Raw genomic sequence first — 26,543 nt, 5'->3', positions numbered from 1 at the left:
TTTTCTTGTGCAGCGAAGTGTTGGTTGACAAATTCTCACTATGTAACTTTGGCTGGCCTGGAATTCACTATGTAGATCAGGGTGGCTTTGGACTCAATAGCCTTCTGTCTCAGCCTCCTAAATGCTGGAATTAAAGACGTGGACCACCAGGATTGCACTTACAGTCGTTATTGTTTTTTAAACTTAATTAATTAGTTAATTTGTTCCCTTGTTTGTTTGAGATGGTCTCACTATATAACCTTGACTGGCCTGTAACTTGCTATGTATACAAGGCTAGTTTCAAACTCACAGAGATATGCCTGTCTCAGCCTCTGTCTCTTGAGTCCTGGGATTAAAAGTGTGTGCCACTATGCCTGGCCAATACCCGTAGCACTTTTTAAAGTGTACTCTCTATGTTATCAGGAATAATAAAACGTGGCCAGGGAGTCTCATATTGATGAGGAATTAGGCTTTGAGAACACAGGTGAGCTCACAGCTAGGATCTATGGAGCTCCCAGGAGAAGGCCATATATGTCCTCTATGTCCTGCAGTGGTTATGCTGAGTTGCCAGCCTTCCCCATGGAAAGTTTCCAAATCTAATTAGGATTCTGTCGGTTTCTATATCCCAACTTTGTTGCTATGGAGACCTTCAAGTCATCTCTTTGCCATCAGAGGGTCTCTAGGAATGACATATCTATAATTAATATAACGATGACAGTGTAAATACTACTGTTATATGAATGTGCAGGATACTGTAGGTGCACTGTCAGTTTTAATCTCCACAATAGCCCTTCATGGGAAATGTGAAGTTCTTTTGAATGGTATATTTTTTGTGGGGTATGTTGTTTGTGTTGGGAGTGGATTCTAGGACCTTGTACGTGGCAGGTAAGCCATCTACACTAAAGTTATATTCTTCCTTTTCATTGTCTGTACTAGAACATGGGGAGTGAGCCAAATTAAATAATAGTTACAAGGTTTAATACTAATAAACACCAATAAAACTCAATCTAAATCCAGTCTGTTAGACTCAAAACATCATTCACTTTTTTCCAATTTTATTTATTTATTTATTTAATGTGTGTGAGCTTTCTGTCTTCATATATGTCTATGTACCATGTATTTCTGAAGTGCCCAGGAAGGCCAAAAGAGGATGTAGACCTCTTAGGACTGGATTAACAGATGGTTGTGAGCTTCCATGTAAGTGCTGGGACTTGAACCTAGGTTCTCTGGAAGAACAGCCAATGCTCTGTTACCCACTGAGCTCTCATCATCCACTCTTTCTCCGTTGCTGTGGTTCTGGGCTTCCCTCAGCTCTCCTTCTACCCCATGCACTTTTTCTTATTGTTTGATGTCCTTTCTGGTATGGGCATCTGGCTTTTGTCTTGGCTCCAGACCGTATGCCAGGTGCTTAGGACAGGCAGCAAAAGAATGGGCTCACAAGTGATGCCTGTGGCTCATCAGCTATGGATGGTCTATGCTGATACCACCATAGGACAGACACATCCCTCGGCCTGGCTCTTGGCAGGCTCTACAGTCAAACATATCTGGGTTTCAACACTAGCTCCTCATTTTGTGTCTGTGGAATCCTGAACAAGTGAATTCACTTAGTGACCTTCCACTTCCTCATCCGTAGATGTTAATTTTAAACACATATACGAGCCCAGCTCCTGCCATAAATTTCACAAATTTCATTGACATCAGAAGGAAGTTGGGGACCAGATACAATTCCACCCAGTTCCTGTATTACAGCCCATTCTCAAGGATGAGTAAGCTAGTAGGTAGAGGCGGCACAAGCCAAGAGCATTGGGGAGCCAATGATATGCTCATGGGTGAGCAGCATAAGGCAGGTGCAAGGGCTTCTTAAATGGCTTTCTCAGTCTTCTGTCAGCACTTTGGTTTATAAAGGAAGAAAATCAGATGGTTGCCACAATCTAGACCCTCACTGGGGTAATGAGGGGATGAATAAAAGACAGGAATACATTTAAAAAAGCTGGGATGGGGTGGGCCATCACTCTAATGGGACTCTTAGAGCTGCACTAGCAGCAGCCCAGAATCCAGTGTTAGTTTTCTACATCTGACATGGGTCTGTTGTATACAGCTGGGCTGTCAAGTTTAACTAATCTCAGTAGGAGGTCTCTACTGTGTGCTGTCTCACACTAAACATCCAAGAGCACAAAGCTATGGTCAGGATTTTCTGTACATGAAGGCTTGAGGTCCTTGATATGGCCATGCTCAAAAGCAACAATACATTCACTGAGTACATGATCCATTCCTCACAGCTGCCCCTAGAGGTGAAGGGACTTAAGGGGTCACACAGTAACTAAATAAATACCAGTACTGAGAGCTGAGCTAGAGCTTAGTAATAGAGAACTTACCAGGCCTAGTGAGGCCTGCCTTCCATATTCAGCACCACAGAAGAAAAGACACCGCTGATATTCAAACTTACTTTCTAGTCAGCAAGATGGCTCATCAAGTGCACGCACATGCCATGCAGATGTTGTAACCTGAGTTCCACCTTTGGAGCCCACATAAAAGTGAAGGAGAAAAATCAACTCCACAAGATACACTCTGACACACACATACAAAGGCAGAGGGTGGGGCTGGAGAGATGGCTCAGTAGTTAAGAGCATTGACTGTTCTTCCAGAGGTCCTGAGTTCAATTCCCAGCAACCACATGGTGGTTCACAACCATCTGTAATGGGATCCGATGCCCTCTTCTGGTGTGTCTGAAGACAGCAACAGTGTACTCATACATAAACTAAATAAATCTTTTTTTTTTTTTTTTTTTTTTTTTTTTGGTTTTTCGAGACCTAAATAAATCTTAAGAGAAAAAAAAAAACAAAGGCAGAGGGTGATTTTTTTTTTTCAGTGTTGAAAAGTTTTTGCAATTAAAAAAAATTGTTTTATTTATGTATGTGCACTTGGGTGTATGTATGTGTACCATATGCACAGAAGAGCCTGTGGAGGTCAGAAGAGGCGTGGGTTCCCTGGAGCTGGAGTTACAGGCAGCTAGAAGCCACCATGTGGGTACTGGGAATCAAACCTAGGTCTTCCATAAGAGAAGCAAATCCTTTTAACCACAGGTCATCTTTCCAGCCCCGCCCCACCCCCAATTTTTAAATTAAAATATAATTACATCATTTTCTCCTTTTTCTTCCACCAACCTCTCACTCCCTTGCAAATTCATGGCCTCTTTTTTAAAATTATTGTTACATATATATATATATATATGATATATACATAACAATATGATTTCAAGGTGACCACTTAGTACTGGATAACCAAGTAGGGGACACCTCCCTGGAGAAGAACAGTTCTCTTTACCTCACCAGTGTTTTCCCATGGTCCTTTTTTTAGGGTTGGATTTCTCCCTTCCATGTCAGCATGTGCATTGGTGTTGATGTTGTTCAGATCTTGTTTAGGCAGCCATATTGTTAAGGTATCATAAGTATAGCTTTCCTGTTGTTTCTAGGAGACACACTTTCAAGATTGACTTCTTCATCTTCTGCCTCTTAAAATCTTTCCACATCCTCTTCCACAGTGTATCCTAGGTCTTAGATGTGGGGGTTTGATTTTTGGATGTATCTTTTGAGGCTATGTATCCCAGTGGTCAGTTTCGCCACATTTTCACCAGCTTTGGCTTTCTGTAATGGTTTCCATCCTCTCCAAAGAGAAGTTTCTGTGATGAGGGGTGTTATGCTGTGGTGTGCCAGTGGGTAAAGGATAACTGTTTAGAATGCAGTTAGGGACTGTGCTGATTTAGTAAAGTGGAGGCAGTGTGTTAGTTCTTCTCTAAGATTCATGAGTTCATTGGTTCCAGATAGAATCTTTTCTTCTAACGTAAAACCTCAATCACTTTCCTTACATCCCACCACTCCCTTGAGGGAAGCAAAATTCCCAGGAAAGGGTCCTAGGGCTTTGGAACCAGAGAGAGAGAGCTCTACTGATGTAAGGATGTAAATAGAGCCCACCTCATTGAGATGATGGTGCCTGGGAGTATCCTGTCTCCTGACTAGGTCCTTTCCACGAACCAGAGTCTTACACAGCCCCGGCTAGCCTCTAATTTGCTATGTAGCTGAGAATGATCTTCAGCTTCTGGTCTTCTGCTTCCACCTTCCATGTGCTGGGCTCATAGATGTACTTGCCACTCCTAGCCAGAACTTTTAAATTGTTGGGGTTGGTTTGTTTGTTTGTTTCTCTGTGTGTGGATTTTTTTGTTACTGTTGTTGTTGTGCCCCTCCTCCAAAAAAACTAAAGCCGCTTTTAAGTGCCAGTGGTTTGTAAGAAAAGCAACTGTTCAGTTTGGGAAGTTTTTTTCCAAGTAAATCATTGAGTACTTCCCCCTCCCACCCCCCATCCCCACCGTGTGTGTGTGTGTGTGTGTGTGTGTGTGTGTGTGTGTGTGTGTGTATGTGTGTGTGTGTGTGTTTTCTTAATAAGGATAATATATTAGAAAAATAAGAAAGCTTTAGTGGGAACCTTGGTAGAAGGAAGATTGTAATCTCTGAACTCTACAGAGGTCCCCAAAGCCAGGTCATACTTTGGAGGCCAGCCATCTTGCCCTAGTCTTGACAGGCCTTCAAAAGGCTCAGACTTCCCTGAACCAGCTGCATCTAGTGAGCACTAACGGAAAGCCCTGGTATTTTCTTTCATGCAACCAAGCATGGAGATGTAGGTCAGGCACTGCTGGCCTGGCAGTTACAGCAATTCTGACTGTGCCCCTGCACCTGCAGCCATGTTCTCAGAGAGCCAACGGGTAGGGAAGGGATGTCACTCTCTAAACAGGGATAGGATCTTCATGAGCTTGTGGGTGGAGCTGGCTAGATCAAGCAGAGGGTCAGAAAAGACCATCTGGAATATGGGGCCTGAGAAGATGGCTCTGCCCAGGCGTGTCTGTGGCTTCTGTTCAGCTTAGTGTCATCATCATTGATGGAGGAGACTGGGGAGGTCCCATCCTCCTGCTGAGCTCAGCTGGGTCCCCAGACCTGCACCTGAACCCTCCTCTGCTTCTCTGGTGTTTACAGAGTTGAAACTGCTGCCCTTTGGGACCCAGCCTGTTTTCATTTTTGCTCTCAGCTGTCTGATCTCCATGGACCTCACCTACACGTTTGTGCGTGCCCGTCTTCCACGATGCTGCCTCACTAGGCCCCTCAAGCCTGGCACACTCTGGCCTTTGTTCTCTATAGAACTGCCAGCTCTGTGCCTGGCACTGGGGTGTCTTTTCTGGCCTGAAGCAGGCTCCACTGCTCTGCCTAGCCACACCTTTCCTGAGACTACTTCTTTCTTTAGCTGCATTCTGGGGGCAAAGCTTGGCCACAAGGCTGCCCTTGTATATCATCTGTACTTATTGGGTTTTGTATGTTTGGTTGGTTTTTTTTGGGTTTTGGTTTGTTTGGGTTTTGGGGTTGTTTTTGTTTTATTGTTGTTTGGTTTGGTTGTTGTTGTTTTGGTTTGGGTTTGTTTGTTGAGACAGGGTTTCCCTGTGTAGACCAGGCTGTCCTTGAACTCACAGAAATCCACTTACCTCTGCCTAGGTACTAGGATTAAAGTCATGTGCCACTACAACTGACACCTCTAGTTATCTTAAAGCCCACGCACAACCTTGGTTCAGCATCTTTCCTATGGAGATATGTTAGGCCTAGTCAGAAGAAGCTCAGGGCTCAGGCCCAGGGAACTTTGACTGGCCCACTGCTCTGTCCCCAGCTCATCCGTGCTTACCACCTGCTACTGTACAGACTGGATAAATGAAAGCCCACTTGTCTGGACCTTCCTGCTACTAACTCCAGGCAGCCTAACTTACAAAGAGGTCCATACAGATGGATGATGGGTGGTGGGTAGGCAAATTGGAACAGAACAATCACTATGTCCTTTCTTTACTCTCTCTTGAGATGTGGAGGGAACCAGAGGATATATAATATCTCGTCATCAAAATCATCTCCAACTTCCAAGCCTAAGAGCATTGGGTGTGGAAAAGGGCAATAAAAGGAAGAACTTACTTCACGCTTGTTCTCTGAGCACTTGAGAGGGAATAGAATCATTGGAGTTCAAGGCCAGCTTACAAAATGAATTCAACTCCACCTGGATTATATAACAAGACTTCTGGGAGGGGTACTAGCTGTTATAAGTAAAGTTAAAACTAACAGACTGTGGGAAGTGCCAGTCATCTTTAGCTGGAGTCAAAGTGTTTATTGGGCATATACCATGGACCATATGATTCTGCTTCCATGCCCGCGGAGTGGGTGCAGCTGTTCTTGTACCCTAGCACACCAGGCTCAGCAAAATCTTTGCCCCAGGAGTTGGGAGACCTAAGACCAGGCTTTGACTTATATCTGGTGGTCTTTGGGCATGTACCTGGATTTCAGTGTCCATCTTTTTGAGACAAATTGATCTAGGCAGGAGCCACACATCATGACACTAAGATTTCTGAGGAGTCCATATACCTAAGCAGATAGTTAGCTGTTCTGGACTAGTTGCTTGGATAGCACACCTTTGGGTGGCACTTCCCTGAGTGTCTGCAGCCTGCAGCTCTGCACTGTGAAGGGCTGATGAACCTGGGCTGTTTGATGTGGCCCACAAGAACCTCTAAGGTTTCAGATATTTGGAGGGTGGGGTGCAGTCATATGTAGCAGAGGGGAAAGAGCAGAAGGGAAGGGCATTCTAGAGATTTGCACCCATTGCATAATCCTCCAGATTGCTTGCCTTCAGCCAGTGGAATTCCAAATATTTCTAATCAGATAAAGGTGGCTGAAAATACCCAGGACTTGTCCAGACTAGTTGGAGGCAGTGCTAGGGTGAAGAGGTCGAGGCTACAGTGCTTGAGCAAGATCTGACCACTTGAAAGCTTGCCCTGGCTTATAGAAGAGCCACTGTCCTCTTCCCCTCAATTCCTCAGGATGGAGAGCAGAGCCATTGGGCTTTTAGGTAGAGGAGGTACAGGCTCTTTTGCAGCAACACATCCTCCTGGAATGTTGGGTCTCCACCTTCACACATCTGGTACTTAGCCTTTTGGATGCCTCTGAAAGGACCCAAATGAGTTACTTTCTTCTTTTTTCCAGTATCCCTTGCAGAATTTCTGTGATGGGATCACTTTCACTTATTTGTTTGAGGTTTATTTATTTTTAAGTGTATGAGTGTTTTGCATGCATGTATGTCTATGCATTCACTATGTATGTGTCTGGTACCCTTGGGGATCAGAGGAGAACATTGGATTTGGAGTCTCTGGTACTAGAGTTATGAATTGCTGTGAGCCACCATGTGGGTGCTGGGAACTGAGCCATCTCTTTAGCCCCTCCTTCACTTTATAGGTAGGGAAACACCAGACAGGGGAGTGGATTTATCTCATGCAAACTAGCAATGGAGCTGGGAAGAAAAACCCACCCTGCCCAGTGTTTTTCACCAGCAGCCGAGACTGAGCACCTCCAGGAGAGCGGCTGAGCATGACTGAGGGGAAAGAGGAGAGGCTGCTGTGGACCCCAGTTGTCTCAACACAGTGCAGAAGATGCTGCTGCTATTATTATCATTATTGTTGTTGTTGTTGTTGTTGTTGTTGTTGTTGTTGTTTACATGTATTTATCTGGTGGGTGCACAGGTGCTACAGCACATTTATGGAAGTTGGCTCTCTCCCACTGTGTAGGTTCTGGGAATCAAACTTGTCAGATTTGGGCAACAAGCACCTTTACCTGCAATGCTATCTCACTGGCCCCCAGAATGTGGTTGTTGATTTGTGTGCTTGTGTGCTTGCTTGCTTGCTTGTTTTGATTTTTTTGTTTTTGTTTGTTTGGTTGGTTAGTTTTTCGAGATAGGGTTGCTCTGTGTAGCCCTGGCTGTCCTGGAACTCACTCTGTAGACCAGGCTGGCCTCGAACTCAGAAATTCGCCTGCCTCTGCCTCCCAAGTGCTGGGATTAAAGGCGTGTGCCACCACCTCCCAGCTGCTTGCTTGTTTTGAGACAGGCGTCTTACTATCATCTTGGCTGGCCTGGAACTCAGTATATAGATTAGGCTGGTCTCCAGCTCAAGGATCTCCTGCTTCTTCCTCCCATGTGCTGAGACTGATGGTGTGTGCTCAGAGATGTCTTTTCTAGTACTTTCCCATACACTTCCCAGCCTTCTGCATGAGCCACTGAGGACTTGGTGTCTGGAGAATGCCAGGTTTCTGCCTAGTTGCTCGATATTGCAAGGCCTTCTTGTGGTATTGCCAAGAAGATGAGAATGAAGAGGGAGCCAACTCTACTGGCCTCTATTCTTTTCAGCACCTTCTCTGGGCCAAGCACCAGCCTAGGCCCAGAACTTATGGATAAATGGAAAAAGTAAGCAGATGGCTTCCTTGAAGATGGTCCCTGTGAAACTAAGAGTAGGAGAAAGCTGAGCTGGAAGACCAACATGCCAAAGAACCTGAGGAAGAAAATATGGCACATTAGGAGAGAAGCAGACTGGCCATGGTTGAGGATAAGGAAACACACACACACACACACACACACACACACACACACACGTCATGGGGCATTCAATCTGTGCCTTGGCTAGTAATGAATCTATTACTAGTAGTTCCTAACATTTCCTCAAAGTTGACTGTGTGTCATGATTTGCATGTGTGGTGGTGAATCCTTGTAGTAATCTGAATTGAGGTCATTTTTTTATCCCATTCGTAGATATGATGTTCAGAATTAAACATCTTAGTCTACTTGCCAGACTTGCTGGCTATGTATGTAATCTGCACTGACAGCCTAGCTTGGTGGGGAGTAAGTCAGCCTTATTCTTAGCCAGGAAGCACCTCCAGTTCACACGTGAAGAAGCACTCAGACAGGAAGCTGGCCCAGGCCCACAGCTACCTTTCTTGGTAGCTGGAACAGCAAAGATGAGAACTGATCCAGATCTTTGCATAAATGCTCGCTCCCTAAACGCCATTTTCCAGCCAGTGTACAGTGTTCTACACAGAAAGGAGAGACTGCCATGGAATGACTGTAATCTCCTACTTGATATATTGATATATTGTATTGTATATGATGTAGATCATATACATCGGACAAACTCTGTGTGACCATGGCAGTTTATCTCTTACTCTGTCAGAGAGATGGTAATGTTGGGGGACCTCATGCAAAGGTGGATAGAAATGTTAATTCTAAGGCTGGATCGATGGCTCATCTCATCAGAGGACCACATTCTGTTCTCAGCACCCAAATCAGGCTGCTCACAGATCCAGGGACTCAGTGCTCTTTTCTTTCCTTAGCAGGTACTTGCATGTGTACACACACAGTCACACACAAGTCACTCTTGACTCTGAGTGTCCTTCTGGCCTGGAAGACTGGGAGACAGATCGCTGTTATCACATACTTGAGAGTGGATAGGAAGTCACCATGCTTGAGATGAGAGGACTGAGTTGAGAAAAGAGGCCTCACAAAGCATGCTGTACTGCCCAGAGCAATGATTTTCTGGGCTCTAGAACCAGGCTACTAGAATTCGGCTTCACCCCAGATGAGTGACATGACATTGGGGACATTGTGCTTCTTTACTCCTGTGTCACTGTCTTGACATTAAGAGTAAAAACAGCATTTACTCTTCAGGATTTTGTTTGGTTTTATTGTCGAGAATGTCATATGCAGTCCTGGCTAACCCGGAGCTCATTATATAGACCATGCTGTCCTCAAACTCATGGCAGTCCTGACTCAGCCTCCATTGAGTGCTGGGATTACAACAGGCCTTGTACTCCTTGTAGCTGTTGTGAGGTCTGGGTGATTTCTTAAACTCCAGACACTGGTCTAATGCACACTGGTTGTCATGTCACCGCCCCTCTGGGAGCCGGTGGTTGCAAACTCTGTTGAGCAGGTCTGCCCCAGAGAGTGCTTGTGATGCTCTCCTGATGCCCAGCTGAGTAGCCTGTTTCAAAGCTGGCCAGATGGATGGCCTCCCTTGCTCTGCAGGATACTTCTCGATTCCCCAGCGAGGTGTTATCTCCTCCCTGCACAGCCGCTTCCTGTTCTGAGAAATGAGCACATCTGTTAGGCTCCTCTTCTTAGAACTAATGGTGGGGGAAGGGGAAGGAGAAAAGAGGCTGACAGATGACCAACAGAGTTAGAGGAAGATGTGAAAATGATTCCCCAAAGATTCCCTGGAGCTCACATGGCCTCAGCCACATAGACCCTCAACCAGGAAACCATCAAAAGATCACCTTGTTTCACTGAGCATTTGCAATCCTGTGTCAACACTGCCCAGCACACCAGAGCCAGCTGCCTCTGCCCCACTCCACCCCACTTACCTGCCTGTCTAGAGCACCCACATCCAGGTCTCTGTTCCCCAGAGTACAGGAGAGCTTATTTCCCTCCCATCACACAGGTCAACAGCTCCCACAGAAATGCCAAGGGAAGTGGATTCCAGCCACAAGCCTCACTCCTACCAAGAGAGAGATAAGGCCTCTGTGTGCTACCCCTCCCCCACTGCCTCCCAGGGATCTTCTAACAAGGCTTGTTTGTCTGCTCAGCTAGCATGTTTTCTGCTTCTCTCTGGGAGAAACTGAGGCTAGGAGCAGAAGGTGACTCAGCAAGTGACTCACAACCTATCCACATGGGACATGCCAAGGCCAGGGAGAGGCACACTGCCACTGTTTCTTGTGAGGTGTCACTTTGCAGAGCCCCTTCCTCTTCTCCACCCACATCTTTCCTGAAATAACTGAACAGGAAGGAAGCAGTGGGCACAGGTCTGGTGGCTTTCCAGAGTCACCCAGGAGGAAGGAAGCACTGTCTGGCACAGGAGCTTGCTTGTTCCTCACTGAAGCCAGGATTGAAGGGTTTCACTTTCCCTGGTTTTCGTCATGTCCTCTCCCTGTGGCTCCTCTCAACTGATTAGATGGGACTCATTCATTTGGCTGATAGCTTTAAACCACCTTACTCTCTTTGAAGGACCCAGACCCTGACCGTGGCCTTGAATATGGGTCTTGCTGCCTGACACATTGGGCTTAAACTCCCTTACCCACTTTGGCAAGGTCTCATAATGACTCTGAGCCACAGTTTACTTACTACTTTCCTTCACAGATGTGCACGGCCCATTATCAGGGCAGCAGAAGGTCTGTTGTTTGGAAATTGAGAAAAGGCCAGCCTAATTGTTGCTACAGATCTGTAGGCCTCAAGTGGGCAACAGTGGTACCCAGTGGCAGTATGTGGGACAGCTGATGAGCTAACCCATAGAAAGGGCAAATCAGAGCACCTTACAAGGGACATCAGAATGAATAAAAATCCCAAACCCATCACCACTTATATATGGATCTTGAATGACCTAGAGCTTCCACGTTAACATTTGCAAGGGTTATTAAGAAATGCCCTGAACATTAAACAGAAGTTTTCATTCATTTATCTATAGTAAGGTCCTTTATAGCACCTGCTGCATTCCAGATGCAGTGCCAGGCTCTAGAGATAACAGGTGAGAAGCTGCTGGGGGAGACAGGACAAAGAATCATCTTTCAAGTGAATGGGAGTGTAGATGGTTGGGGAATATGGGCTACCAGGGGTAAAGTGCTTTAGCTCAGAGTGGCATATACACAATAAAGGACTAGAACTAGTGACACAGGTCTGCAATTCCAGCTATTTGAAAGGCTGAGGCAGGAGTATCTCAAGCTCCTGGCTAGCCTTTGCTGCAGGTAAAGTTCAAGGCCACCCCAGGCAGCGCAGTGAGACCCCATCTCTTAAACAGAAAGTAAAGCTGCAGTGGTGGAGCACGCCTTTAATCCCAGCACTTGGGAGGCAGAGGCAGGCTGATTTCTGAGTTCGAGGCCAGCCTGATCTACAGAGTGAGTTTCAGGACAGCCAGGACTACACAGAGAAACCCTGCCTCGAAAAACCAAAAAAAAAAAAAAAAAAAAGTAAAAAGTGCTGGGGAAGTACAAGTCTGTGGGGAGCACTTGTCTAGCATGTACTAGGCTCTGCGTTCAGTCCTGAGTACTTCAGCCAGCTGTCACATATGGCTTTATTCTTACCTGTTAACAAAGGAGGACACCAGAAACCCGAGAGTTGGATAACTTTGCTCATAATCACATTTTGGAAGAAGGAAGCATGTATATAGGTGAGAGAGAAAAGGGAAGAGAGGTCTATTCAAATTGGGACTGTAGTCAGCCTCTGGTGAGACCCTGCCCTCCAGACATCATGTCACCATGACATCCTTGGTATTGTAGTTAGTTGTAGAGGGAAGTTGAGTCATTCAGTTAGCTGCCTTTGGACAGAAATCTGTCTAAAAGTCAGTCTACACCTGATTCAAGGTCTGGTTTAGGCTTGGTCCTGCTTACACTCTTCCCTAAGACTGATAGGAGAGACCAGCACAGAGATAGGGGGCTTCCCTTTTCCATCCTGCCAAGATCTTTGTGCCTTTAGAATTTCTGGTGGAACCTGATTTTTTTTTTTTTCTTGGTGCTACCCATAAAATTGAAGACATTAAGTATGCCAGGCAAGTGCTCTGTCACTGAGCAGTGTCCAAGGCCCTGGGAGCATGTTCTATTGCACCTAAGGCATTTTAATCCTCCCATGGCTGGCACTGGCATCATCGGGGCCTCCTCGGCTTTCCTGATGGTTCTACCCACAGCAGGTACACTCACTCTTGTCTTCTAAGCCTCACGGTCTATACAGTGACCTTACTTACTGGGTTGTTGTTTTGTTTGCTTGTTTGTTTTGGTTTTTTTTGTGGTACTTTCTCTTCTTGTTTTTCTTTTCCTTTTTCTTAGTTTTTTTATATTATTTCATGTGTATGGGTGTTTTGCTTGAACTGTTTGTGTGCCACATGCATGTAGTACCAGCAGAGGCCAGAGAGAGCATCAGATTCTCTGGACCTAGAGTTACTTGCATATGGTTGTGAGGCACCATGTGGCTGCTAGAAATGGTAGGCTCAGGACCTTTTGGAGAGCACTCAGTGCTCTTAACCACTAAGTCATCTCTCCAGCCTCCACTCCACCCTCCTCCCTTTTCTTTCAAACCTTTCCTCAAGAATCTCTTGGGGCTGGAGAGATGGCTCAGCAGTTAAGAGTACTGACTGTTCTTCCAGAGGCCCTGAGTTCAATTCCCAGCAAACACATAGTGGCTCACAACCATCTGTAAAGGGATCCAGTGCCCTCTCTTGGTGTATCTGAAGACAGTGACAGTGTACTCATACATAAAATAAATAAGTAAATAAATCTTAAAAGGAAAAAAAGTCTCTTTAGATACTTCCCATGAAATTGGGTTTTTTGTTTGTTTGTTTGTTTGTTTGTTTGTGTTTTTGTTTTTTTGTTTCTCGAGACAGGGTTTCTCTGTGTAGCCCTGGTTGTCCTGGAACTCACTCTGTAGACCAGGCTGGCCTCGAACTCAGAAATCCGCCTGTTTCTGCCTCCCAAGTGCTGGGATTAAAGGCGTGCGCCACCACCGCCCGGCTTCCCATGAAATTGGAATAGCACAGTGAAACGCTGTTTTTATGCACTATGTAAAACCACAAACAATTAGAATATCTATGAATTTTTTACAGGGTCCCTTTGGAGGTAATCTCACTACTGCCAAGAATGTACTAGAACATAAAACATCTGGAAGCCCTGTTTACTCCCTATCTCCAGGGCTGGACTTGAAGCATGGTAGTTGCTTTGTGAACATTAGTAATGTAACTAACTGAAAGTGCAAAGATGCTGGAACACAGAGAGAAGTTGGTTGCAGAGTTGGGAAGCGATGAGCAGGGAAGAGGGGACCACACAGTGGGGTCTTGTAGACTGGTTGAGGAAGAAAGTTTTAAAAAGAGAGTGAAGACTACAATGTCAGGCCCCTTTGTGTGTGTGACCATAGCTACTGGAAACCCTGTAATGTTGGAGGGAAACACCTTTAAACTGGTCCTAGACTGGACTACTCCTGGAGTGAAAGTTAGAAAAACTGGAGTCTTAGTCTGAGCTCTGCTCCAAACCTGCTGTGGGTTGAGCCTCTGGATTTGTGAATTTGTTGTGCTTGGATGGGAGTCTGACTGTGGTATAGGTCATTAGCTTTTGTGTCCCCCGTTACACTAAGACTCCCACACATCTCCAAGGCAGCAGTCAACTCCTAGGAATTTCGCTCACTTCACTCTTCCAGTAGACCTCAGGCCTGGGTTTCCTGGGAGTATCTTTGACTTCAGTCCCTTGTCTACTGGGTAGTAAAATCGGTGGGAGCCCTGAGGTGTGGTGGGATCTTATCTTTGCTTTTCCAGACCTAATAGCTCAACAGTCCTGTTTATTTACCCAGAGCAGCCGCCCACTGAGAAAATGGCTGTTTGTTTCCAAGTATGTGTGTGAACTTGGGCTAAATATACCCACACCACAGCCTCCCCAGCCCCCACCTCGGGAACAGCATGCCCCATTCTGTCCGCTCTCTGCAAAAGCCACTACCAGGATCCACGCCCTTGAAAGCCCTGCTCCCCTTAGGAGAAGGAGCTCTGGAGCAAGATCACCCTGGCCAAAAATGCAGCTTAGGAATTAGAGACAGGAGTGGTCAGTGCCTTGTTCTCTGTGTCCCCTCCTCCCTGCAATGACTGTTCCTGGACAGTGAACGCTTTGTGCCTTCATGGGGACAAGGCCTGTTTACTCCAGCCCAGCCCCAGAGCCGAAAATTTCCTGTGGCTGTCAGCCCTTTACTTCAGGAAAGTTCCAGGGCAGGAGCCAGGCTCAGTGTTTGGGCAACCACCCCAGTGTCCCTGATTCCCTGTGGCCCCTTGAGATAACCAAAACTTCTTTCTCTTCTCTAGCTGTGGCCTCTTTTCTTCCCATAGCCCAGTACTCTATTCATACTTTTTGTTGCTTTACCTGGGCCTACTTAATTGACTGGCCTCAAACTCTGCATGTATCTAAGGATGACCTTGAACTTCTAATCTTCTTGCCTCCATCTTCCTCATGCTGGAGTTATATGCATGTGCCACCAGACCAATTATATGTAGAGTATCAGGGACTTAAGGCTGCATGCATACTAGCCAGACACTCTACCAACTATGCTACATCCTTAGTCTTCATAACTCACCAGGACAGATGAAACAGAAAGGCACAGCCAGCCACTGCTGTGCTGGAATCCCCTTAGTTCTGCTGCCACAGTTCCTTTGCCTTAAAACCCTATGGCACTGTGAAAGGTCTTCCATTTCCAACAGATGGAAACTGGAACAGAATTTACTAATGATAGATCTTAGGGCTTCATACGTGCCGCATATTGTGTGGGATGCAGCAACCCCGCCCTGTGAAGGCAGGCCATCCCTGCAGTCTGGCGCTGTTCTGCTACCTGTTAGTTAATGTGTTCCAAGCCTCAAGCACCAGACGCCTTACCTCGGTTGGGAAATGAGACTCTCACATACCTCTGAGGGCCCTACAGGAAAATGGAGCAATACCCGGGGCTTAGCAGACGTGCACTGTGTTTGTTCTCCTCATATGCAGTCATATGTTGCTTAACTTCTCAGGGATGAACTCGGAAATATGTCATCAGGCCACTTTGTTGTGAAGATCAGAGTGTACTTAACAAACCTGGAGGCTAATCCAAGAGAATACGATACAGCAAAGAGCTGTATCTACCAGCCTAACTTACCATCTGTGTGTAGTGAGCCTTCTCTGTGCCAAACTGTTTCCTAAGCACAAGACAAGATCTCAGCCCTCAACTAGACATATCTAGTATAGAAGGCAAATTGTAGCAATATAACGTATGGTGTGGTCCTGAGAAGTGCTGAGGAGATGGGTGTGGCCACCTGTAACCTTAGTGCTCCCAATACTCTGGAGGCTGAGGCAGGAGGATTGAGAATTCAAGGGCCCTGTCTCTGGAAAAGGGGTAGGAGAGGAGAGGAGAGAGGAAAGAAGATGTATGCTGAGAAAAAGACCTACAGCAAGATTGGGGTGGACACAAGTGTGGATGCTCTAAACAGTGTGGTCACAAAGACATCAGATAGCCAGAGTAGGGGCCAGAGAGTGTTAGAGGATATTTGAACCTGTTTCTAGTTAGGGTGTGGCTCGGCCCTTGGCACACACCTTTTAATCCCTTTCCCTGGAATACAGACATACCCTTAGTTTGAACCTTTAATACCAAATAATGATAGTAAAGTTAGTTTGTAGAAGGAAGCAGCCATATTTGAAAGTGATGTCTAGCCAGGCAGTGGTGGTGCACACCTTTAATCCCAGCACCTGGGAGGCAGAGGCAGATGGATTTCTGAGTTCGAGGCCAGCCTGGTCTACAGAGTGAGTTCCAGGACAGCCAGGGCTACACAGAGAAACCCTGTCTTGGGAGAGAGAGAGAGAGAGAGAGAGAGAGAGAGAGAGAGAGAGAGAGAGAGAGAGAGAGAGAGAGAGAGAGAGAGAGAGAAAGTGATGTCTAGGTGAGTGGCAGACACAGTGACAAATCAAATAAAGATTTGACAGAAGAAGATATGCCCAACTCTCACGAGATGAAAGGAAAGGGAAGCCATTTAAGGGGGAGACAGTACAGGAGAATACAGTAGAGTTCCTGGAGAGCAGGACAGTAGAGTTGAGAGGGAGGAGGCTGCTAGAGTTAGTTTGAGGCCAAGCAGAGCAATTCAGAGGCCAAGAGAAAAGCTGTATTGAATCAGTCAGCTGGGAGAGGAGTTTGAGCCAAAACAGCTGAGTTGAACCAGCCAGCCAGAGTTCAGAAAGAACAAGAAAGGGTGAGCTTATTCAGCAGCAAATCTCAGAGAATGAAAACATTCTAGGCCTAGATTAGATGGCATGGAGACTAGAATCTTCCAGGATTAGGCCTAAATTAGCAGACAGGAGCAGTAAGCCTCCCAGACAACAATTACAAGTGAATAAAAGTTACTTTTACAAGAGAGATTCACTCACTGGTCTACAGATATGGGGAAAGAGGCATATGGCTCTAGTGTGAGGACACCTTGAGAAGATGAAGAGTTTGGAGAGCTGCATGCATTGTGATCAGAAAGGACTTCCCATCTGCTTGCTGCTTCTGGTTCTTTTCTCTTAAGTGGATGAGGAGAAGCTTTGCCACAAGGGCTCATGGTTCACTGTTGCCTCTTCAAAAGCATCATAAATATTGATCTTTCCGAGTCAATCTGCTCAGAGGTTGTGACATCCTACTGCTAGGTACCAGGATGCAAAGATGTCCCCCTAAGTATAAAGGAAGCTGCTAGAGCAGAGAACTGTGTGCAGTGTACAGTAATCTGATCAGTGTTCTTAAGCAGTCTTCTCTGCAGTGCGTGATGAAATAAGAAATGGACCAGGCTGCATCCTGAGTGAATGCACTGGGAGGTGGGGCCCAGAGCCACTTGAAGTCTTATTGGGGAGCCTCCACTCAGCCAACTGGGACCAGGTGGAGACTGACAGACCCCCATAGAAGCAATAGTAGGGCTCTAATGTCAGCATTCAATTCCACAGAAACACAGTAAACACTTATTTCTGGGAGCCAAGTACCAAGTTTGGATTCTGTTTGTATCAGTGACCTGGTAGGGTGACCTTAATCAGGTTCCTTGCTTCTCAGAGTCCTAGCTGCCTGAGGAAGAGAGGCCTGCTGGCTGCAAAGCTATGATGTCCATGTGTTGACTGGGCCACTGAGTCATGTGCTCTCCTTATAACTAAGCTTCATGGCAGAGATCTCTCCTCCTCCTGGTTCAAGACTGACAGCCCTGGGGTGGGGATAGGAATGGCCTCTCTATGTCCATGTTAAGTCTTCTGCTATGCTACCCCACCTACCAGCCAGCTCTGGCTGAGGCCCCCTTTACAGGGGGAAGAATCTTCTGTCTGAAAGCCGCAGTACCACTAACTGAATGCCTCAGGGAAACTGCTCTGAGAACCTCACCTCCCTAGCAATGAGCAAGCCAGAGCCTGACATTCCTCTTGGCCTCCACTTAGCCTCTAGTACTATGTGATGATACCCCATGTGCCCTGTCCCACCTCCTGTACTCCCCTGTCTCCTTGTAGTCCTTGCTAGTGTTCTCCAAGCTGTCTGTTGCATCTTAAGGCAAAATTCACTCTCTCTGCACTTGAGTTCTCAGCAGTAGGCTGGATTGGTCTTCCCCCAGCTGGGGTTCAGAAGGGCAGCCTTTAACCTTTTCTCTGGCCATGATGGGCACAAGTGCTATAGCTTTTCAACTCACCAAGGCATGGAGATGCCCCGTTCTGCCCATTCTGTGCAAAGATTCATACAGTGTCTATCTTTACTTCTCTGTCCCTACAGGACACTTTCGTGGAACTCTATGGGAACAATGCAGCAGCCGAGAGCCGGAAAGGCCAGGAGCGCTTCAACCGCTGGTTCCTGACGGGCATGACTGTGGCTGGTGTGGTTCTGCTGGGCTCACTCTTCAGTCGGAAGTGACCAGTCACTGACCATCTACTCACCTCTCACCTCCCACCCTGCCCCCACCACTCTCCTCGGCCACCATTGCTACCAGGAGAACCACTACATGCAACTCACACCCCTTCCCCTATCACAGGGTTGGGTCTAGACAGCGTCCCCTGCAGTTAGCTTTCTAGAATCTACCACGCTTCTGTGAAAGCCACCTTCCCCCACATCTCAGTTCCCTTGGCCTCAAAACTCACAAAGTTTTTCCCCAAACTAGCTCCTTGGAGGCTGGCAAGAGTGGGAAGGGGTGTGCTAGAGGGAGGAGAGCCTGCCTTGTTGGTGGGACCCTAATTACCCCTGAGCCTCTTGGGAATGCTTTCTGGCAGGGAGCTCTTCCCCTGAAAGAGACTAGATTGCCTTGGTTTTGATGTGTGTGGCCTCAGAATTGATCATTTCCCATCCCGCTGTGTCCCTGGGGCGGCTCCTCCTTCCCATCTCCACCCCCCAAGAGCCATTGAGTGGAGGGCTTTTAGCCCTTTTGACTAATTAGAAATTCAGGCTGCTTGGGATAATGAGGCAAGGACCAGACCCTCCTCCCCACCTGTGGCCTGGCCAGAGCCCCCACTCCTGGTCTGAATGTTCTCCTGAGGCCTCTGGCTAGAGTCTAGCCCCACCCAGGAGGAGGGGCTTAGCTGCTGAAAGTCCACCTTGCTAGAGCTAGAGTGGCTCTTGCAGCTTAACACCACCCAAGATCCTTGTCCACCCTCCCCTGGCTCCCATGACCATGACTGAGGGACCAACTGGGCCCAAGATAGGTGCCCCAGAGCTGTTAATGACTTCAGCTGCCTCACTTCCTGCAAGATCGGCCTGTGGCATCTTTGCCTTGGGTGTTGGCCACAGGGTCCAGGGACTCTGGCCTCAGCCAAGAAGTGAAGGGAAGCTATACAGAGCAGCTGTGGGAGCCCCAGGGGCTTCCCTACCTCAGGCAGGAAGGGCAGGAAGAAGAGCCTGATGCACAGGTGAGGAGGACTGCAAGGGCCTGTCTTTGAGCCCTGCCCCCACCTAGCCTGGGCAGCAGGGCTGCCAAGGTCAGAATGGCCTGGCCAGGAGCTCTTCAGGCCTCTCTCTCCTCTGTTCCACCCTTGGCCTGTCTCATCCCTGTGGGTCCCAGCTCAGCTCTGGCCACCCCGGGCTCTCTGCTGTACATATTCGAGACTAGTTTTTATTCCTTGTGAAGATGATATACTATTTTTGTTAAGCGTGTCTGTATTTATGTGTGAGGAGCTGCTGGCTTGCTGTGCGCGTGCCCGTGGAGAGCTGGTGCCCAGACTGGCAGCCTGATGCTCCCTCCCTGCCTGCCTGGGGAAGCCCACGGGGTCCTGGCCTCTGAGGGGCACCCGTCCCTCCCCTCCCCTCCCCCTACACTTGTTCCAGCTCTTTGAAATAGTTTGTGTGAAGGTGAAAGTGCAGTTCAGTAATAAATGGTGTCTGTGACTCTGTGAACCACAGCCTTGGCTCTGCGCCGCTCGCTCGGGTAAGGGAGAAGCTGCTGGGCTCTGGGCCTGCTGCCCTTGGGATGGGGTGACTCATCAAGTTCCTTCAGCCCCAAACTTGTTTCTGGTCTCTACATTCTGTACATTACCGGGTGAAGGGGTATTAATTGAGCACCCTTAAGAGCTAACACTCGCCTGGCAGTGGTGGCGCACGCCTTTAATCCCAGTACTTGGGAGGCAGAGGCAGGCTGATTTCTGAGTTCGAGGCCAGCCTGGTCTACAGAGTGAGTTCCAGGACAGCCAGGGCTACACAGAGAAACCCTGGCTCGAAAAACCAAAAAAAAAAAAAAAAAAAAAAAGAGCTAACACTCTAGTGATCCCAACAGTCAGTTGCTGAACGAGTGTTTCCTGAGCCCTGTCGTAGCAGACGTCTTCCTTTTTAAGACCAGCAGAAAAGATAGGTGTGGAATTCGGTGCTGGTTGCTTAGGGCTTTCATGAGAAAGCCACTATCTTCTGACAGACATGATGACAGACTTGAGGGTGAATAAAGCAACCAGATCTGAGGTGACATTAAGATAGGTCTCAGAGTTTGACATGAATTAGAGATGACTAGAGAACAGGTGATGTTCAGGGCTGCAGTCGTGGCTCAGAGACTGAATGCTTGCTGCACAAGCCTGAGGACCAGGATTTAGATTCTAGCATGACTTAATAAGCTGAGTATTCCCCAGATACATGGAATTCCAGTACCAAGGGATGTGATACCCTCTCTGAACTCTGCCCATATGCAAGCACACCCTCACACATGTGCATATTTATTCAGACACAGGAATTTTTTTTTTTAAGATGGCACAGAAGCCAGGCATAGTGGCACGCTTCTTTAATCCCCTGCACTTGGGAGGCAGAAGTAGGTGGATTTCTGTAAATTTGAGGACAGCCTGGTCTACATAGTCCCAAGACAGCCAGAGGTACACAGAGAAACCCTGTCTCAAAACAAACAAACAAACAAAAAACAAACAAACAAAAAAACAAGCAAAGAGGTAGTAACAGTTTGGAGTTATTGAAGCATCCTGAATAGAAAGCAAGCATTGGGCTCCGTGTGGTGGCTCACACCTGTGATCCCAGCACTCGGGAGGCAGAGGCAAGTGGATCTCTGAGTTGAAGGCCAATCTTGTCTGCATAGAGTTCCAGGCCATTTTGGACTACATAATGAGATCTGTGTGGAAGATAAGGACTGTGCAGAATCCCCACAACTCAAGAGACTCTCAGGAGAGCTGAGATTTGAACAGTGAGAAAGAGTTAACGAAGAAGGGAGCTCAGGTTCCTCTTTGGACTGAACAAAAGCTACTGTGTCGGCTTTGTATTTAGAAGCCAGATAAACTTGGCCCTGGGCAGGTAGCATATGATCCTTAAAGCTCCTAAAATCTCTAGATGCTATGAGAACCTTCTAGAAGGGAGCTGTGGAAAACCCCATAGACCAGTAAGAAGCCATTGATTGATTACTCTGAACTTAGGGGTGTGTGCTCTGGGACACCATAGGCCTTATGGCATGCCCCCCCCCCCCCAAATCTCTATGATAGCCTTCCTCTTGGAGAAATGGACATAAAGTAGAGCCCCCACCATTTAGTCACGATCAAATGGGGTGACCCCAGCATCAGGCAGGCAGCCTCTGAGGCAAGGAAGTGCTACTTCCAAGTTTGATGTTGCTACTGCTGGAAGTAGGAGGGGTGCTACTATTAGATGGTTAGTTTTCTGAGCAGGCTTGACTACCTCCAGTGACTTCATGATGGGAACTGAAAGCCGCCCCAACCCATAGGGCTCTTGCTCAGTGTCAGAGGACAGCTTTACCCAGGGTTCTCCCACCTTGCTCTGATCACTAAAGGACTTCTGCATCTCCCATCACATGGGTGTGGAGCTACCCAGCTCTCTTGGGCCAGTCAGCATTCTCCCACCAAAGCCTCATGCTGCCCACTCACCTTTCCCCTCACAGCTGCAGGCCTGTCAGTGCTGAGCTTGGCTGCCCTCTCCCCACCTCCCTAGTAGTGGAACTGCTCCCTACCTTAGGCACTCAAGGATGCCACACACACCCCCCCCCAGATTCTCCATATGCTTCCAGAAACATCTTTCACATAGACAAGTGTACATATATAAAATATGCTTTGATTCTACATCCTTTTGAGGGGGCCATTTTTTTCTTTATGTTATTCTTGAGACAGGAACTCACTATGTAGCCCAGGTTGTCCTTGAACAGATTCTTTTCCCCAAGTGCTGGGATTACAAGCAAATGCTACAAATGGTTAGCACATACCTATAATCCCAGCATCAGGAAGTAGAGACCAAGAGTGTTGGAAATTCAAGGTGGCCTTAAACTACATATAGCAAGTCTGGGGCCAGTACATGAGATTCTGTCTTAAAAATAGCAAAAGTAACAACAACAACAACAACAAAAAAAAAAAAAAAAAAAAAAAAAAAAAAAAAAAAAAGAAGAAGGAGAAGAAGAATGCCGGCGGTGGTGTTGCACGCCTTTAATCCCAGCACTTGGGAGGCAGAGGCAGGTGGATTTCTGAGTTCGAGGCCAGCCTGGTCTACAGAGTGACTTCCAGGACAGCCAGGGCTATACAGAGAAACTCTGTCTTGAAAAACAAAAAACAAAAAAACCAAAACAATGGTTTTTGTTTTAGAGACTACCTCACTATGTATCCCTGGCTGGCCTAGAACTCTGTATAGACCAGGATAACCAGAAAATCACAGTGATTGGCTTTGCCTCTGCCTCCTGAGTACTAGGATTAATTCAAGGTGTGTAAAGCCAGCTAGAGCTACATAGTAAGACCCTGTCTCAAAATAAAGGCTTTTTTTGGGGGGGGGGGGAATCCTGAAGATCAAGTGCAGAGCCTTGCATGTGCAAGGCCAACATTCTGTCACTGAGAGATACTTCCTAGCCATTAACTGTAATATTTAATACTCTATATCCTCAATGAACTAATTGTAGTATAAGCCCAAAGTTGCTCTGCTTATAGCTACAGTTCCAGGGGTCTGACACCCTGGCCTTTGAGGGCACCAGACACATAAATACATGCAAGCAGAACACTCACACACTCTAAGACAGAGTCTCATATCCCTCTAGAAACAAGAATCACCTTCTACCTCCACTTCTTCATTGCTGACATAGTTACAAGCTGCCACACCCAGCTCCAAATCGACTTCTCAATGGCATTTGAGAAATAATTCCCTTTTAGTTCCCCAAGCCCCAGGTCCCTGATTTTGGGACATTTTCTGATCAGAATGGCTAGCTACCTGAACATCTCCTGGTAGCTGTGCCTGGGGCTTTGTGCTAGAGCCCTCTTTCCCTCCTGTCCGCTTTGACCAGATAAGAACCCATGGGGGATACTACTCTTCCACAAGCATCTGTTCCCACAGCTCCCATGGATTCAGTGGTACAGTACGCCCACAGCATTTCCGCACCACCACAGAGCTGAGACCAAAAGCTGATGTGCTTGTCTGTTTCCCTACTTAACTAAATTCTTCTTTTTCTGCTGTCCTGATAATCATCCCAGCACCTGGAATGTGCTAGGCTATGCTTAGCCATACCCTACTCTAAACCTAGGTTGCTTTGGAATTCACTGTGACATTCAGGCTAGCCTCTAACTTGTGGCAACCCTCCTGCCTCAGTGTCCTGAGTGCTGGGATTAAAGGTGTGAGCCACTGTGGCTAACTACTTGATCAAATTTTCAAAATTAGCAAGCCATGCAGTAAACCCAGAAGCTAATGATCAACTTCAGAATGGGGGCTAGCAAAATGGTTCTGAAGGTAAAGATTCTTGCTGCCAAGGCTGGCAGCCTGAGTCCACTCCCCAGGACCACATATGGTAGGAGGAGGGGAACCTGAGGTCTAAGCCAATAGGCTTCTGAGTTTTACATGCTGTGGTACACACACACCCTTGAAAAAGGATATTTAAGCTAGGCGGTGGTGGCGCATTCCTTTAATCCCAGCACTTGGGAGGCAGAGGCAGGCTGATTTCTGAGTTCGAGGCCAGCCTGGTCTACAGAGTGACTTCCAGGACAGCCAGGACTACACAGAGAAACCCTGTCTAGAAAAGCCAAAAAAAAAAAAAAAAAAAAAAAAAAAAAAAAAAAAAAAAAAAAAAAAAAAAACAAGAACTTGCCCTTCATATGAAGAGACATGAAGGCTGGGACTGGAAATGTAGCCCAGTGGGTTAATGCTTGCCTAGCAGGTCAACCCTCCAATTTCAAATCCTGGTGCCACACTGTAAGTGGTGGGTGTCTGCCTATGACCCCAGCACTCAGGAGCTAAAGGCAGGAGGACCAGAAGTTCAAGTTCATCCTCACCTACATATTGAATTCTAAGCCAGGTTGCTACATGAGAGCAAGGAAAGGTGTCTTTATTAATGTTCTATTGCTGTGAAGAGACACCATGACCAAGGCAACTCTCATAAAAAAAAAATAAATAAATAATAAAAAATTTTTAAAAAGGAAAAAAGAAAGAAAAAAGAAAAAACACTTTTAAAATTTTATTTTATTTTGTGTGTATGGGTGTTTTGCTTGCATGTATGTACGTGCACCACATGCATGCCTGGTGCCTGAGCAAGTGGTGAGCCTCCATGTGGGTGCTGGGACTCAAAACATGGGTCCTTTGCAAGAACAAGAGCTCTAAACCACTGAGCCAACTCTATAGTTCCCCCCACCCCCAAAATCATTTAATTGGGAGCTTGCTTACAGTTTTAGAGGGTTAGTCCATATCATCATGGTGGAGAGCAGACAGGCAACTATAGCTGAGAGCTTTACATCCTGATCCCCAGGTCACAGGCAGACTGGGCCTTGCCTATGCTTTTGAAACTCAGAGCTCACCCCCCAGTGACACACCACCTCTGATAAGGCCACACCTCCTAATCTTTCCCAAATAGTTCATCAACTAGAGATCCACACCTTCATACAGATGAGGCCATGGGGGCCGTTCTCCCACCACAAAAGGAAAGGAAAAATGGCTAGGATGTAGGATGTAGTTAGCTCCACTGTATTGTTTTCCAGACAGGGTCTCAACTGTGGTAGCTGTGGCTGACCTGGAACTCACTCTGTAGACCAGGCTGGCCTTGAACTCACAGAGACCTGCCTCTGCCTCCCAAGTGCTGGAAGTAAAGGTGTGCGTCATTACAGCCAGCACACTTCTTTCCATACCTCAACAAAATGAATGTATGTGAACTAAATTACATGTTCTTTGATTTTTTTTTTTTTACTAAATATCCACACATTGATGTTTGAGAGCTAAGCTCATAAAGTCTTTATTCTCAACTAAATTATATAAGCCATCTCAGTCCAATAAGCCTACACATGAATAATTTTAATATAAAGGTCCTTGTGAATTCTTAAGGAACTTAAAGGGTTGTATTATAAAATTTTAGCCAGATGATCTTACAATTTGAAAATGCCTTTTTTGAGACAGAGTGTAGTCCTGGATGTCCTAGAACTTGCTTTGTAGACCAGGCTAACCTCTAACTCAACGATCCACCTGCCTCTACCTCCTGAGTGCCAGGATTAAAGCTGAAAGGCATTCGGTGCTGCCAACCACCCAGCTGAAAACATCTTTTTTTTTTTTTTTTTTTTTGGTTTTACGGGACGGGGTTTCTCTGTAGAGTCATGGCTGTCCTGGAACTCACTCTGTAGACCAGGCTGGCCTCGAACTCAGAAATCACCTGCCTCTACCTCCTAAGAGCTAGGATTAAAGGTGTGCACCACTACTGCCCAGCTATGAAAACGTTGTTCTTTAAAATACTCAGATTATAAGAATGTAGATGTAAAGTAAGAATAGTGTCTGCTGGAAATAAATAGTAATATAAACGTAACATTGCAGGGGTTTTGCACTTACTGCTCAGAAGGAAGTGACCCTCCTCAGGAAGTCCCAGGTCAGGCTCAAGTTGAACAAATGTAAAAGCAAACAGCCCCATCCCCAAAAGCACTTACAGCTGCAGTGCGATAACAATAACTAGTGTCAAACACGGATAACAGTAGGGGAGAGTAACAAGAAGGCTCGAGAACCATGCTGACAACCTGAGTTCAGTGGAGGGAGAGAACACTCCTCTGACCTCTGCATATGCACCATGGCACTGGCATACACTCACCCATGCATGCATACAGAAATAAATAGATATAATAAAAATACTATTAAGAAATAACTAGGTAGGGGAGGTCTGGGAAAATGACTTCAGTGGTGGTTTGGAACATCTGCTGTGCACACATAAGGAACCGAGTTTAAATCTCTAGTGCTAACATGAGCCTCTGGGCATGGTCCTGGGGGGTGCCTGGACCCTCCATAATGTCCTCTTCTGGCCTCAGCACAAGTACACACAGATATAAATACACATCACACACACATAAAATAGTTTTGCAGGGTTTCTCTGTGTAGCCTCTAGCTAGCCTGGAACTTACTCTGTAGACTAGGCTGGCCTCAAATCCAGAGATCCACCTGCCTCTGCCTCCCCAGTGCTGAGAAATGTGCAGTGGCTGAAAGGACCAGAAGAGGACGTGAAATGCCCTGGGACTAGAATTACAGATTATTGTGAGGTATATGGTTGCTAGGAATTGAACCTGAGTCCTCTGTAAGAGCAGTTAGTGCTCTGAACCACTGAACTGTCTGTGGCCTAGGCAGAGGTCACTTTTACCCTAGACTTTGTGCCAAGCCACCTCAAGACAAACAATAAAGAAAGAGTGGTCCTCACTGATAGTGCTCCTCACTGATGGCCACGCTGCACAGCTAACCACCGAAGGTATGGCCAGAAGAGAGGAACCCATCTCTGGCTGTGCCCACCTCATGGGTAG

The 26,543-nt window shown here is 46.7% G+C and overlaps 1 protein-coding gene across 7 annotated transcripts in view; it reads left to right on the top strand.

The window, feature by feature from the left end:
• The window catches only part of Bcl2l1 (BCL2 like 1), a 50,332-nt gene extending 30,607 nt beyond the window's left edge, over window positions 1–19,725 (top strand). For all 7 annotated transcript variants that reach the window (XM_034495446.2, XM_034495448.1, XM_034495449.1 and 4 more), the window contains exon 3: window positions 18,118–19,725. In XM_034495446.2, coding sequence (XP_034351337.1) covers window positions 18,118–18,255 — 138 coding nt within the window. In that variant the 3' untranslated portion in view covers window positions 18,256–19,725. The remainder of the gene's footprint in view (window positions 1–18,117) is intronic.
• Window positions 19,726–26,543: the final 6,818 nt, after the last annotated feature.

This window comes from Arvicanthis niloticus, chromosome 2, assembly GCF_011762505.2.
Source record: "Arvicanthis niloticus isolate mArvNil1 chromosome 2, mArvNil1.pat.X, whole genome shotgun sequence".
Taxonomy (NCBI): domain Eukaryota; kingdom Metazoa; phylum Chordata; class Mammalia; order Rodentia; family Muridae; genus Arvicanthis; species Arvicanthis niloticus.
Note: the sequence above shows the minus strand (reverse complement) of the source record. Positions and strands in the feature narration are given on the sequence as shown.